General features: G+C 35.3%; 1 protein-coding gene across 11 annotated transcripts in view; it reads right to left on the bottom strand.

Moving 5' to 3' along the window:
- The window catches only part of loco (regulator of G protein signaling family member locomotion defects), a 39,198-nt gene that overhangs the window by 10,556 nt on the left and 11,664 nt on the right, over nucleotides 1–16,978 (bottom strand). Inside the window, exon 1 of one of the 11 annotated variants that reach the window (XM_088183598.1) lies at nucleotides 11,915–14,304. The exons of 7 other annotated variants lie outside the window; for them this stretch is intronic. Coding sequence is in view for 2 of the 4 variants with exons in the window: in XM_088183593.1 (XP_088039719.1) it covers nucleotides 2,093–2,230 (138 nt within the window). In the remaining 2 variants the exon portion in view is untranslated. Of the gene's footprint in view, nucleotides 1–2,092; nucleotides 2,234–11,914; nucleotides 14,305–16,978 lie in introns of those variants that run through there. 3 more of the 11 variants (XM_088183597.1, XM_088183594.1, XM_088183593.1) reach the window with 3 other exon arrangements.

Genomic DNA, 16,978 nt, shown 5'->3' with positions numbered 1-16,978 from the left:
ATGCACAAGGAGAAGATTATAAATACGAAGAAATTTCTATGTCAGGCAGGGACAGCATTTCAGCTATTTCCAGTGAGAGGCAAAAGTTGGCCAATCAGAGGTCGTTTTTTAATATTTCCATTTTATTAAGACTCATAGTATTTCATTAAAGGATATGCAATTTTCTGGCCAAATTCAAGGAGGTCCTTGTTTAAAATCCACGTTGACTAAGTCTATTTATAACAATATTACGTCTTACAATATGTGAGATTCGAATGAAGGAGGCATATCTAAACCGAATTTTGACCAATAGGAGAGCGCAAAAAACAATCATTCCTTCACAGAAGTCAAAAATTCACGTCAAAAGCAACAAAAGCATGCCGTTGCTGTCGCAGTGGGAACGCTTGATAGAACATTCGCACTGCAACGGCAACGGCACCGACACGATTTTATTGCTTTTGATGTGAATTTTTGACTTCTGAGAAGTGATAATTGTTTTTGCGCCCTCCTATTGACCAAAATTCGGTTTGAATATACTTTGACCAACACACTTATATCTATAGAGAAATATGCAAGATGCAATGTCTGTCTGTACTGAGATTTGACTTTATTAGTTTGTATTTTGGCCTTGACGTAATGAAAATTCTAAATCTATAAACAGCTTAGAACTTCCGTTAAGTTAGGTTTGGGTTTGAACAGGAAATGTACATTTCGCAACTATCAAATTGAGCATCATGGACATTTTAGAGCAGCATATAATTTCTCACTAGTATCTACTGGTGATATGTATTTGGACTTCACTAGTAAAAATATAACATCACTGAAAAATACACATTTACGGTAACATTTATACATCACATGTAAATGAATAATAATAAGTATATAAATGTATATATTAGGTTATTCGGAATTAGTTGCGCTCTGCCTATCGTTGTGCCAACACGTGTTTTGTTGTTTTTGGTTCATTAACACTCGGAGCATCCATTTTAGCAAAAAAAACCCATCGATTCGCGATGGCAGAATTTATACCGATAATTGCATGCTATTTGAGTTTTTAAAAAATCTATAATTACTGTAACAAAAAACATTTGTGATGTATTGGAGGATTTATTACAAAAATTCAGATAGATTTCTATATTAAAAACAGTCCTGGACGTGGAAGACTTGAAAAAGTCAGTATCAAATATAATCACAGTGCATCGACATCATATAGAAAAAAATCTAAGTGATCGCCTGCATCGCTCAGTAAACAAAATCAGAAGCCATGCACTCAATGATAGATTGTTTGGTCAGCTTTGTATTGAAAACGACAGAGTACAATCTTTATTTCTCTACACAGGAGTACGCTGATTGTCAAAGGGTTCATGTTTAAATCGGTTTTATAATCTCATTGACTCAGTTGTACAGTTTTTGGAAAACAAAGATGATTCATTATGAGAAAAATTAAGGAAATATAAATGCGAAGTTGCATATTTGACAGATAGTAAATTTAATTGTACAGTCAGTGGTCGTTTTTTAGTATTTTGATTTCATTACATGACATGCATTTTGCTGGTCAAATTCAAGGGAGGGGGGCGGGTAAATGCCATCACCTGCCCCCCCCCCCATTTAATTTTAATTTTAATTAAATCTTCTATTGTAACTTGACAGGCGTATGCCCAATGCGTTACAACGGGGTAAATCTGTACCAAGTGAGTAAATCAATCAGATCTAATAAAACATAAAAGTCTGGGAATCGGTGACATATATGAATAATTATAAATTATTATGTGTAATGAAGCTGGTGTCGGTTTAATAATACATTTTTTTATAAATAAAAATTCGAGTGCCGCAACTATTCCGTCCTGATGACGTCAGGGGTCATAACTAGTTTCATGAAACCGCGAAAAAGTAGTACGCTCAAACTTATATCGATGCAACATAATCTCCCGACGTCTCGAGTATAATAATATTGCTATTTTTCCGACGCGGGCGAAAACGACTCGATCCTTGCGGTCAACGCCGTAAGGATTGTTTTTCGTTCAGTTTTGTCGCGAAGGGAAATCGCGAACTCGGCCGCGTTTCCAGAGACCGGGAGGAAAAAGGAGAGTGCGGTCGAAAGGGCGGCAGGCACCAGAACGGAGTCCACGCTCTTCCTCGAGCTGAAGAACGTCATGGCGCGACATCTACGCCCAGGTCCCGACGAGCGACTGGTCGGCTTATCGCCACCGCAAGAAGTCGGCGGGAGCTGCGGTTGCATGTCGTATCGCATGTCGTACCGAGGGAAAACCGACCGAGAGGGACTTCTAAATGTAAACGCGAAGCGTTTTTCTCGAAAGGGAACTCGCTTTCTAACGAACGCCGAGTTCGAGACGCGCGGCTATTCGGAAATATATATAATAGATCGCTGAAACGGCAACAGTCCGAGTTAAAACGCGAACGGAACGCACGGTTCTATCGCAACTTCCGAGACATTTTGCAACACCGAGAATGTTGAACGCGATTCAAACTTTCGCGCAAATAACTTTGTACAACGGCGAAAACTTAATAGATTCGATAGAAGTTTAAGAAAAAAATCAAACTGTAAGACTGAATTAATCTAATTAATTAAAAAAAAACAGTAACTTGATTTTCGCTATTAAATAAACAACCTCAAAATAACAGTTTTTGAGATATATCCAATTTTTTTTATGGTTCTTTCGTCGCGAAAGTTAACCGACTTATGCGCATTCGAAACGATTAATTTAAAATTCGAACAGCGCGACGATACTTTCTAGCGGCGGATTCCCACCGAATCGTCATCTTTGTCGCGCTGCGCCGCAGGGCGTTGTCTGCGCTCTTCTTGATGACACTCGCGCAGTCGAGACGTCGACGCTGCGATGCGCGCAAGTAAGCGCGCGGCGCATAAAATCGACCGGAAAACGTCGCAAGCGAATAACAAGTCGATGCGTAATTAACACATTGCATACTGGGAATTATTCCTAAAAATGCGGCCGGGATTATTTGCGAAAATTAGAACATAAACTTATTTTTTAAACCATGATAACTTTTTGATTAGTAAACGTTTTAACATCAAATTTAAAATACAGTTTCGTACTGTTCGTCTCTTTATATTCACAATGGTAAAATCAGTAAACGTCAAACTGCGGATCGCGTACCAATAAAAAAATAAATAAACGTTAGTTTAGAATCACAAAACACACATTTAAAAAATAAAATCTATACAAATGATGATCAAATATATTTACTCATTTATAAAACAACAAATATTAAACTTTGTGACTTCTACAACAATTTTTTTATTTTTAACACTTTACGGTTGATTTACGCGGCGATATTTGCACGACCGTTCAACTTTGATACTGTTGACAGCGAAAAAATGTCGATACATCGTTACATCGATACTTTCATGCACCATATCAATAATGCGTAGGTTCAAGTATTGGCGGAAAACCTAATATTAGGGATTAATGAATACGTTCGAAGGCCGTGAGTAATAAAATAGGGACTCGAATTTTATCTAGTCACAGAAGTTTTAAGAGGAAAATAAGCAGAAGTACAGACAGACGTCGCATCTCGCATATTGCTCCATATTTTGTCTGCCTTGATATTACACAATATTTAAAAAATAAGATAGCTATCCTTACCGATATTCTTATGGGCTTCTAATATAAGAAGACTGATTAAAGTATATTTAGACAGAATTTTGGTTTTAGGATAACTGATTTAATTATTACGAATATATTACATGATATGTAGGATATATTCATAAAACAATTTTTTTACCCTAGTTTTGAGTCTCTGGAGTTTGGATATCGATTTTTCAAAGCAAGTTTTCTGAAGCGCACAAATTTGTGCACACGGTATTCAATGTGTTAAAACGGCAATGAAACTTTTGACATACCGATTTCCGAAAATAGTTAACGAGCGCCGACGAAGCGAAGCCTTCGCTCGAATCCTACGATTCCACTGCGAACGGTCTCGTTTAAATTACTATTAATTAATCACGCGCGTCGTATGAGCGAACACAATCGCGCATCAAGTTGTCGGAAAAAATACATAATCCAGAAATTCCAAACAAAGTAAACAGGAAAATCATTTTTTTATCCCGCCTCAAATGACTGTCGAATGAATAATAAATAAACATTCGTAATTTACACAAACGGTTATGAAGAAATAAAACGATAATTGAGTTAATGACTTTTTGCCCAGGTAGAAAATATAACTGTAGGATGAGTGGGACACGGTCAATTGGGCGACGGCGATTGGGCGACGGTCAAATGGGCGATTCAAAATGGGCGACGGACAAATGGGCGATGGTCTTTTGGGCGACGGTCTTTTGGGCGATACAATAATAATGCATTACAAATAAATGTGTTGCAAATCATGATCTTATAATTAATTAAATAATTAACATAATTTAATACATATTAAAATATATACATACATATACGTACATACGAAAATATAAGTAATATTTTTTAGAATAGAATTAAAAGATGAAAACATTATTCGGTCTAAACAAAATATAATATACCTACATAAGATATAGTATGTATATATTTACTTATCATCTGTGCTTATTTCAGTGGTTCTTAACCTTTTCAAAGTCACGGTGCACTTTTGATCATGGGAAAAAATGGCGGTGCACCAGAATTAAGAGGTCGAAAAAAATATGTGGACATAATTTTTCTTACATATTTAAAAAAAATAATAGTTACATACAAAATTACATACAAATTTTTTACATATTTAAAAAAAAAATATATTAAAAAGTTTAGTATTGAAAATAAATTTAGATAGTTAATTTTTCCCTAGAACCGATTTTTAATTACGTGTTTTATTAAAAATATTTGTATTAATATTTTAAGGTGCTCTTTGGGTGGCAAATCTAAGTGGTGCATTTTCCACCCTTTGTTTACCCAAAATGACGTTCCTGCTTAACGTAATAGAATTTATATGATCAATCAAAAATTAATTAATGTGATACCTGAGCTTGTTGGCTTTTGCAGATATCAAAAATATTAGGTCGAATATTTTATGTAGTTACCCTGAATTCTTCGTTTAATTTTTTTTCTGTCTTTCTCGTTTTTTAGTTTTCATATTAGTTGTTGTTGAAAAACCAAGCTCACACAAATATGATGTTGAAAACTGTAACAAAATTTTCAGTGCCTTCATGTTAAGAACTGAATATTCCTCTTGGACAGTAATCCAAAAATTCTTCATAGTTATTTCGGAAAATTTAATTTTTAGAGTACGATCAGTCGACAATGAGACTAATTTGATGATTTTGTATCCGGTCATAATTTTCTATATTTAAGAATGGAAAATAATGTGCAATCTTTTCTTCCAATGAAGTTAAATGTTCTATTATTGCGGAAATAACTCCCTTGGGAATGTTTTCGTTAAGTGAAGGAAACATATCTACTTTTTTTTCTATTATTCGATTTTTCGAAAGAGTTATTTTTTTCCGAAATCCTGTCAATTTGTCAATGGATGTCATGAATTTTTCGTTTTTTCTTTGAATGCTTGTGTTAACGTTATTTAAGTAATTAAAAATATCTGCTGAATATGCCACTTTAGCATACCAATCATTATTCTGAAGACATTTTACAAAATCATCCATACCTTCATTTCGAAAAAAGATTAACAATTCATTCTTAAGTTCTATGAATCGGCATAAAACTTTACCCTTAGATAACCACCTGACTTCAGTGTGAAAAGGCAAACACTCGTATATAGCTTCCATAGAAATGCAAAGTTTTTTAAACATGCGTGTTTTAAAGGTCTTGATTTTATGAAATTCACTATATTTACAACTTGATCTAGTACAGGTTTTAGTGCTGCTGGTAATGTTTTCGAAACTAAAGATTCTCTATGTAAAAAACAGTGAGTAGATATAATATTAGGTGTTCTTGTCTTTGCAAGGGTTACAAATTCTTTAAATGAGCCTGCCATTGAAGGAGCACCATACATACAAATTCCTGCACATAACTCCCATGATATTTTAAATTGTTCTAAATATGAATAAAAAGGATCAAAAACATCTTGTCCTGTCGTATGCTCGGTAAGTTCTTTGCAGCATAGATATTGATTCACTATTTTGTTTTCATTTATGAAACGAACGAATCCTAGTATTTGTGCCTTACCGCTAATGTCAGTAGATTCGTCGACTTGTAAAACAAAATATCGCTTGGAAAGTTTATCGTTAACTGTTTTCTCAGTATCATCCGACATATTTAATTTTTTTTTATTGTATCGTTTGAAAGACGAATTCTCATAATTTCCTTTTTGCTTCATCACCAAACATAATTTTTCCTATTTCACAATATGCAGGTAAAATTAGAGACTCTGCTATAGTATGTGGTTTTAATTGTACAGCAATCAATTCAGCAATCTTGTATGACGCCAGTTGTGCCTTATCGGAAATTTTAACAGTTTTTACAAAATATTTCGCTTGTTTATTTTGCATGCTTAACAATCTTTTGAAGTAATCTTTACTTTTTGACGCAAGATCGGCGTGCTTCGTAGTGAAGAGGCGATTTAACTTGTCAGTATCCATCGCGCTATTGGACAGTTTTTCTCCAAATACAACACATAGTGGAATGTGATATCCTTCCTCGTTGATGCTAGTAAAACTGAAACGTAAATATTCTTCAAAATACTGTCCATTATTTTTTTTTATTTTACTGGATATATTTTCTTTTGTATGAGACGTATGATGTCTAGTAACATCGTCACTACTTCTTCCACTTGTACTCCCAGTGTCATTAATATTTTAGTCTCATTCACAATTTCGTTTAGTAATAAATTTATCCATTGTGGGGTATCACGACTATAATAAAATATAAATTGATTGAAACATTAGGATTTTACTATTTTGCGGATTTTTTGTTTTTACTAATTTTCTCGCGGTGCACTAGCAATAAGCTCGCGGTGCACTGGTGCACCGCGGTGCACCGGTTAAGAACCACTGGCTTATTTAATCATAAAATATCACTTAAACAGTTTGATTTTTTTTATTCAAGAATTTAAGAGAGTTACCCGATATCATAAAACACTTAAAGCACACGGCTTAAGTCGGTAATTTTATTATAAATACCTACCTGATAAATGTTCTTAGTGGGCCCTTACGCGAATTTTTTTTATGTTTTGAGCCTTGGAAACTACTGTGAGAACAAACTTTTGGAATTTCCGAAAATCGCATATTTTACAGTTATCTATTTTAAATTAGATAGGATAGTTATATATAAATATAATAACACAGAACTAGCGCTGATAAGTGTTTATCGTGGATTTTGCCCTTTACGCGATTTTTTTATGTTTTGAGACATAAATTACTGTGAGAACAATCTTTTGGAATTTCCAAAAATCGCATATTTTACCGTTATCTATTTTAAACTGAATAGGGTGGTTATATATAAATATAATAACCTAGAACTAGCGCTGATAAATGTTTATCGTGGATTTTGCCCTTAACGCGAATTTTTTTATGTTTTGAGCCATGGAAATTAGTGTGAGAATAAGCTTTGGGAATTCACAAAAATTGCATATTTTACAGTTATCTATTTAAAATTAAATAAGGTAGTTATATATAAATATAAAACCCATAACTAGGGCTCAGTATACTTTTGAATTTTGACTGAAAACATTCGCAAAAAGTTTCGTTGCGTCTTTGAAAATTATTTTTGTCGTGGTTTTAAAACACTTTGTCACAGTGTCATTGTGTTTTTGGTAAAAAATTCAGTACAGCAAGAAAATAAGTATGTGTCTTTATATTCACATGTGGGTTATATTTTATGTGTTATTTATAGATAATTGTTTTTTATAGATCATTGTTGAGAGTGACTAATTTGAGTTACCACAGTTTATATTCTTCATAAATGGATAATTCAGGCATATTAAGTCAAAAAGACAAGGAAAAATATTTTTGGAATGGATATCTTTATGAAAAGAATAGACCAAAGAATTTTTATAAAAGTTTTGAGGTACAATAGAAAAAATATCATAGAATATTTACGTGGTATTGCATATAATTATAATATGAGTTAATAATTTAAAAATAAAATTGTTTTTCATTTAATATACATTTTCGTTTTAATGTATATTTTATTAATATTCACAATAAAGCAAAGCGTGCAAGTTTTTTTAAATTTCTGTCGCCCATATGACCGTCGCCCAAATAACCATCGCCCAATTGACCGTCGCCCAATTGACCGAAATCGCCCATTTGTCCGTCGCCCAATTGTCGCGTACCGGGATGAGTGTATTTATATTATAGTTATTTTTTATAACTTATTCAGTTTAAGTGCTGTATTATAAATTACACTATTAAATAGTATCTTTAAAAAATAAAACTTTACATATTTACATGTATAAGATAATCGAATATTTGCGTCAAAATAAAACGTAATCCCAGCGAAATAATGATACAGCTATGCGTCACAGAGTAACAGCGAACGTACTATGCGTCACATAGTAAAGCAATATACTACCTAAATACTATTATATATATACAATAAAAATTACAGTAAACGTGAACAAGTACGAGGAAAAAAATAATAAACATTTTTGTAGGAGTCCTTCAACAAAAAAATCAACAATTATAACTCGATCTAACAGTGCGACTGAAAAGATTTCTTTCAAAAATAAATAGTTTTATCATGGCGAATGAAAAGTGGGCAATCGCAGTAGAATGGACGCGCTGACTAATAAAATACGAGAGAAGAGAACTAATCAAACTCCCCTTTCTTCTACATACTACACCAATCGAGAAATTAATTCGGGACGCGTCTTCTTATTACTGTCGAGGAAGGAAGAGTCGCACTGATGCACGATCGAATATTTAATTATATAAAAATTCTAGCGTATTAAAGCATGCAACCAGTAATAATTATTCGCAGAAGCATCTGCAAATGGTTACTAATTAAAAAAATATTCACTATTTTGCAAAATGTGCTCGATAGAATTTGATACAGGGCGTCGAAAATTCAAAAAGTTTGGAAACCACTGGATTATTACATATGCTAAATATATTACATAACTAGATCTACAAGTTAATTGTCCAAAAGTCTAAAAGGTCATGTATCATATGTATGTTTTGCCAGAAATGGTTTTACCATTATAGTCCAAAGGCATCTTATATGCCATACCCAATATATTTTCTATTTTTTACTTTTAAATCAGCTGTTGCCAACTGGTGGTCCGCAAGAAAATCTAGATATAATTTACCTTTTTACGGCTTATTCGTAATAAAACGAAAATTACATTCTGAAAACTCCTCGATTCTGAATGACAATTATCGCCTTTATAATAATCCTCAACATGATCAGTCAATGAATCAATCTCACCGTCTCGTCAGGCACCATTATAAAGAACATTCAAACTGAAGACGGCGAAAAGAAAAGTGTTTTATTCGGTGACTTGGATCTACGACCGCTTTGTATTGTGTGTTCTGATGCCTGCACTACACTCTCTGGAAGTTGGCCATGGTTGGCCAAGGACGGAGAATATAGTGGGTTAATTCGGTCGAGTTCGGTTCTGCCCGCTCTAAAATCTTCCGAACATTGTCGGCAAACGGACCGAAGTCGGAGCTGCCCTTTCGAGCGCGAGCGGTGAGATACTTCCCCTTTCGCTCTCTCACGTGTTAAGTGACGAGAGTGAGAGAGATAATGATATGGTTTCTCGCAAACTGAGATAGAACGAATAACTCGCTTCAATTTCAGTATGCGCGTAGTCATCCTATGGTTAACACGCATGTCGAGCGCTGAATCGTGGTCAAGTTATAATACCACATGCTTATCGGGGACTTCAACAGACTCTTACTGACATCTTTGAATATTTTAGGGCACCAAAAGGGATTAATTATAATTTTGATAGTATATTCTTCTAACATATATCGTTATTATATTTTTTCATATAAAATTAAAAAAATAAAAAATATTAGTAGTACTTGATTTTGTTAAAAAAAATCGTTACGAATATCCTTATGTATTTTCCTAGATCGGTTTATATAAATGTCACACCATGACGAATTCTTATTTAGAATCGATGGCGACAAATTCTAGAATAGTTACAGATGTGGTATTCGTATTCTGAAGTATCATTTTTATGCCTTATGGCATTTTGCAAAAGCCGACAAAGATTTTGCGTAAATTGAATATTTACGACCGAAAAGTGTTCACTGATATTGTATTGATGAGTGCCCACACAAACTTTTATAATTATCAGTAGCGTAGTTTTAATAATATGACAATTTAAAAATTGCGATTATTTGGCACATTTTTTGATTGCGCGCAAATATGCAAGCTGTACGTGACAGCAGCCGCCGTGCGGACGTCATTCACGACCGCCGTCCGGACGGCATATGAAATTTGTGGCAGTGTGGCCGCTACTCGGAAGTCGGCGACCGCAGCCGAAATCAGTTGAACTTCGGTTCGGACAACTTCCAGAGAGTGTAGTGCAAGCATGAGAGCGTATCCAATGAAGCCAAGAAAACATCGAGAAGGCACTTGCAATCAAAACACTCGAATTTAACTAAAAAACACTTTTAGTGTTTTCAAAAAATGCATGATAATATGCAAAAAACCAAGCATTTGCTTTATCAAAAATGACTTGAAGATAAGCCCTAATTGATAGCTTCTTATCTGATAGCACTTTAGATCTCGAAAAATAAAAATCTGTATACAATTGAAGAATACTTAATTGAGCATGTTTCAAACCTGTGAAGAGGTTTTGAGAAAACAAGCTGTTTGGCAATTGAAAGCAATTTCTATGTCTGCTAACACCGCCAAGCGTAGAATTGAAGACATAGCTAGATATTAAAAATCATGTTATAAAAATGGTGAATAATTCGCTATTTTATTCAATTCAACTTGACGAATCAACAGACTTAGTAAAAAGGCATTTCTATTTTGTCAAGAAAATGACACAGTATTGCACTATCCGACACTAAGGTAAACACGGTTAACGGAAGCCCATCTCCATAGAATCTAAATCACTCCACAACATATCGAATGCATTTACACAATTTTAAATAATCTGCGTATAGACTGCGTGAATGAGAACTATACGTAGGTTAGGTTTGGGTTTGAACAGCAAATGGACGGTTCGCAACTGTCAAATTTAGTTTCATAGACATTTTAGAGCTTCGTATAATTTCACTAGCGCCTACCAGTTAAATTATATTTTTATTAGTAGAAATATATCTACTGGTGAAAATGTATTTGGACTTCACTAGTGAAAATATAACTTCACTGAAAAATACAACGCATGTAAATAAATAATGATAAGTATGTAAATGTATATATTACTACACACGGAAAAGTTGTAATCATATAATTTTAATATCACCTGCCAGATAAATTATATTTTTACTGGTAAAAATACAGTGGCAGTCAAACGAACAGGACATTTTTGTTCATAAAAGCTAATAAGCTAATGCGTTATAAAATCTCAAATTTATAAAATAATTGTTGAGACTACTAGAGGACATATTCACCTAACAGGTCTGAGCGTCTGAGGCTCACTCCGAACGGTATTCATAAACTCGAAATTTATTGCATATTTCGAGTGATATCCTATAAATATCACATGACACGAGTCTTTGTCTATCTAAAATATATCGGTTTAGTTCTGCTTTTAACGATGCCTTACCAGTTGTAATTGTGATTAAGTTTAGTTATTAAGAAGAAAATAAAATTGAACATGGGTTACTCATTGTGATCCTATAAAACGGAAATTAATAGTGAACTTAAAACATAACAAGCAGCAGCTAATTAAAAGTATATCAAAGTTTAAAATGGCTTAACATAATTTGAAAAATATAAAACATGTTAAAACGTCTACCAAAACAAGAATGCAAAAAAACTTCCGTGCATTTGGATCGAAAAATAATAACAATTTTTAAAGAAAATACATTTAAAACCGATTTAGATATAAGAAAGGAAGTACATACTTAGCATGGAGGTGATATTAGGCAGTACTATTCGGAGAAGATTGTGTGAAGCAGTCTGAAGAACGCGGTCATTTAGCTCGGCGTAAACAATTCGTCAAAAAAGACAATTGCTAAAACGAGTTAATTTTGTCAAAAATCATATTAATTGGATCTTAGACTAGAATGCTATTTTGTTTAGTAGTGAGTGTACATTTAATAGCAATATGTGCATGAAGAGTTTAACTAGAGATATACTATAAAAACAATTAAGGGAGCTGAGGGTGTCTTGGAGTGGTGTTAGACCCATACATTTAATTGAAGGAATTAAGAACTAGGAAGTGTATGTGGATATTATGGACCGCATAATGTTACAATACGCTAAAGAAAACCTATTAAATAAATGAGTTTTTCTACAGAACAATGACCCGAGGCGCAAAAAAGTGGTTCAAAGACAACATTATGGATGTTTTGGAGTGGCAATCGTGCAGCCCAGATTTAAATCCAATTGAGTATTTATGGCAGTATTTGAAATATAGTGTTTTTTTAAAGGTATAAAACTTTAAAATGAAATAAAACACTTGAAAATTATTGGAAAGATAATTTTATGCCAATTAGTGTTTAGATATGATTTCGGGCATATGGGCGCCGCGGCTGGCTCGAATAAAGCGCAATTTGAAGGTCCAATTATCGATCACTTTTACAAGCAGCTGGGGCAGTATACATATCGGCAATGTTGGCTTCCAAATCGTAACATAAAGCACACCAAACAGTGACTTTTGTGGATGTAACGGCGTCTCAATAATGGCTTGTATTTCTTCACTTCAAATGCGGCAATTTCGCTCTTTGACGTAGCCACTCAACCAAAAATGAGCCTCATCGCTAAACAAAATTTTGTGGTGAAAATGAAGATCAAGAGTAATCTCGTTTCCGGCCCGTTCACCGAACGTACGACGCACACGATGGTCAAGCGGATTCAATTCTTGCACGAGATGGATCGTGTAAGCTCGTAAACCAAGATCATTCCACAAAATCTTCCATAAAGTGGACGGACACAGCTCCAATTGCTGTGCACGATGGCGAATCGACTCATTCAGGTCCTTCTCAATACTACGCTACACAACAAAAGCAACTTCTTCGGTTCGCACTGTACAACGTCTCTGCAGATGCGTATTATTAATTAGCGGAAAAGATCCACGGTTATTCAAATTACTTGCTCGGATGGACGTTTACGTCGATCGTAAAATGGACGTAGCGCACAGTAAATTTCGCAAACTGAACCACAATTTGCAAGCGTTATTCTGGCGTCAGTCTATTCATGGCAAACGCCGGAAAAAGTATTGTCAATTCGAAAAATTTCGAGATTGATTCGACTGTTCTTTGAGGGATAACCCGATATTTTTGGTTTAGAATCAATAAAGTAATTTCAGCTTTTCCGGGGAGGGGGCAAAAATTTGCCAATCTGTGATCGTTTATTTAATGTTTTGATTTCATAAAGAATTATAGTATTTCATTAAATGACATGCATTTTTCTGGCCAAATTCAAGAGGGAAATGCCCCCCCCCCCACCTGCCCCCCGTAAATGACGTTCCTGTCACCCACACTCGATAATCCATCGTCGACAGAATACGAGTTTGATCGGCCCTTAGAACGTAACGAGTGCGCGACAATTAGAGTGTTAAACGTCGAAAAGAGAAATTTGTATGATACTTACTACTGTGCGATATATGCACGCACGGTGTTCTGCATCGCCGTGTTGAAAAACGAATATTTTTTAGGAATTTTACAAAAACGGAACGATATCGATTTAATTTTAATCTTATCTTCGCGAGATAAAATGTGCAAATTATTATCGTTTCAAATTTCGGATTGCCGTAAGGAGCGATGGCAGGTGTTATAATTGCACGATTTGCTCGTTATAAAAAGGACATCGACGCGCGACGCGAACGTTAGAATCGAATCGAACCGTAAGTCGAGCGAGCGAGATCGCGAATTAAGGTCATCCGATCGATCGATCTCGAAGAACTCCGACGAGGGAAATTAGATCTTCGGCCGATCGGAAGAGCCGCGCAGCGAGGATCTCGAAAGAGGCTCGCGGAGGTGCGGTGCTGCCGCGGTCGATTTCGCCGAGCGACTGTCTTCTCGGAAAGTGACGCAGAGAGCGGCGCCACTTCAGCCGGTCTCCCCGAACGGGCGCTCTCGATTAGATTAGATAGACGGCGTCTCGGTGGAGATAAGGCGGCGTACCGTGGTCTTGGGCGGCTTCCTGGCCCTCAGCGACATGTAGGCCCTGTCCATGGCGCCGTTGCGTTCGAGCATCGTGCTCTAGGACGTTGCGCTCCGGCGCGCCGACAGGTGCGGCGAAGGGCCGCAGAGCGAGACGGACCGCCCCGACGGGCCGCGCGCTCGCGACTGAGCCGGAGGAGCGGCCGTTGCGAATTCCGACGCAACCTGTCGCCAAAGGTCGACGGTGTGCGATATGACACCGCCGTCGCCGCAGGTGCACTTTTCCCTCCGACGCACGGTGGGCTATTTATAAGTCGATTATAAATACACAATGTGTAAATGACAATCAACGATTCCTCCACGATTAGGGTGATTTTCATGACGGCACCGACACGATGTTATTGCTTTTGACGTGAATTTTTGACTTCTGAGAATGTACTTTAATCAATGCTTTCATATTAAAAGTCCATAGTAATGGATAAATAAAAATGTATAAGTTATAAAACTCGGTTTATTTACGCGCTACAACGTTTCACGGCTGAGTCGCAGTTGTGTACTTGTCACAGATTATTTTAAACATTTTCTAAATGCGCAGATCGATATTTTTACAAAAAAGATCGCGTTCGACTTTGGAATATCTAAACGTGTAATTAATAGATTTTCAAACCAGTCGTATATGGAAACGGTTTATCGGTGTCAGGAACGACTCGATTAAAAATAACGCAATAGAGGAAATTATGAGAATTCGACTTCCGAAACTAAAGAACGATATTCGGTTCGTATGATTAAATTGAACTTTTCGCACCTAACTTTAGTTTTGTAGTGCAAACTTACGGTTCGCACAACTTAGATAAAAAAAATCGAAGGTCGACGTCTCAAAAAACGACGAAGCGCACGTTTTATCCTACATAGTTGCGAATCGGATCGGTGCGATTAAACTGCGACGTCGACGGTTGCGGTTTCGATCGAACGTCGCTCGAAGGTTGCCGACCGCTCGAGTGACGACCCGACCCGTTTGCGACGAATCGATCGAAACCGGAGGAACGTTTAGAGAAAGTTCAGGGAACGCGACCCGGTCGCGAAAGAAGACAAACGCGGAACGGAAGTAGTGCCTCTGGGACAAACCATAAGGGACACGGTCAATTGGGCGACGGCGATTGGGCGACGGTCAAATGGGCGATTCAAAATGGGCGACGGACAAATGGGCGATGGTCTTTTGGGCGACGGTCTTTTGGGCGATACAATAATAATGCATTACAAATAAATGTGTTGCAAATCATGATCTTATAATTAATTAAATAATTTACATAATTTAATACATATTAAAATATATATATACATATACGTACATACGAAAATATAAGTAATATTTTTTAGAATAGAATTAAAAGATGAAAACATTATTCGGTCTAAACAAAATATAATATACCTACCTATTTGTGCTTATTTAATCATAAAATATCACTTAAACAGTTTGATTTTTTTATTCAAGAATTTGAGAGAGCTACCCGATATCATAAAACACTTAAAGCACACGGCTTAAGTCGGTAATTTTATTATAAATACCTACCTGATAAATGTTCTTAGTGGGCCCTTACGCAAATTTTTTTTATGTTTTGAGCCTTGGAAACTACTGTGAGAACAAACTTTTGGAATTTCCGAAAATCGCATATTTTACAGTTATCTATTTTAAATTAGATAGGATAGTTATATATAAATATAATAACACAGAACTAGCGCTGATAAGTGTTTATCGTGGATTTTGCCCTTTACGCGATTTTTTATGTTTTGAGACTTGTAAATTACTGTGAGAACAATCTTTTGTAATTTCCAAAAATCGCATATTTTACCGTTATCTATTTTAAACTGGATAGGGTGGTTATATATAAATATAATAACCTAGAACTAGCGCTGATAAATGTTTATCGTGGATTTTGCCCTTTCCGCGAATTTTTTTTATGTTTTGCGCCTTGGAAATTAGTGAGAGAATAAGCTTTGGGAATTCACAAAAATCGCATATTTTACAGTTATCTATTTAAAATTAGATAGGGTAGCTATATATAAATATAAAAACCAATAACTAGCGCTCAGTATACTTTTGAATTTTGACTGAAAACATTCGCAAAAAGTTTCGTTGCGTCTTTGAAAATTATTTTTGTCGTGGTTTTAAAACACTTTGTCACAGTGTCATTGTGTTTTTGGTAAAAAATTCAGTACAGCAAGAAAATAAGTATGTTTCTTTATATTCACATGTGGGTTATATTTTATGTGTTATTTATAGATAATTTTTTTTATAGATCATTGTTGAGAGCGACAAATTTGAGTTACCACAGTTAATATTCTTCATAAATGGATAATTCAGACATATTAAGTCAAAAAGACAAGGAAAAATATTTTTGTAATGGATATATTTATGAAAAGAATAGACCAAAGAATTTTTATAAAAGTTTTGAGGTACAATAGAAAAATATCATAGAATATTTACGTGGTATTGCATATAATTATAATATGAGTTAATAATTTGCAAATAAAACTGTTTTTCATTTAATATACATTTTCGTTTTAATGTATATTTTATTAATATACACAATAAAGCAAAGCGTGCAAGTTTTTTTTAATTTCTGTCGCCCATATGACCGTCGCCCAAATAACCATCGCCCAATTGACCGTCGCCCAATTGACCAGAATCGCCCATTTGTCCGTCGCCCAATTGTCGCGTACCGAAACCATAAGTCGCAACGCGCCAGAACGAACGTAAATAAGCGACTCAATTTGATATTTGAAAATTTTCTGTCGTAAATTCCGTCTAGTCACCTAAGTTTAGAATACAACATTTTTTATAATAAATAATAAACTGAAGCG

Source organism: Plectrocnemia conspersa, unplaced genomic scaffold (assembly GCF_051122295.1).
Source record: "Plectrocnemia conspersa isolate PC_06_02 unplaced genomic scaffold, ASM5112229v1 ptg000003l, whole genome shotgun sequence".
Lineage (NCBI taxonomy): Eukaryota > Metazoa > Arthropoda > Insecta > Trichoptera > Polycentropodidae > Plectrocnemia > Plectrocnemia conspersa.
The sequence above is the reverse complement of the archived record's forward strand: the minus strand, read 5'-3'. Positions and strand labels throughout refer to the sequence as shown.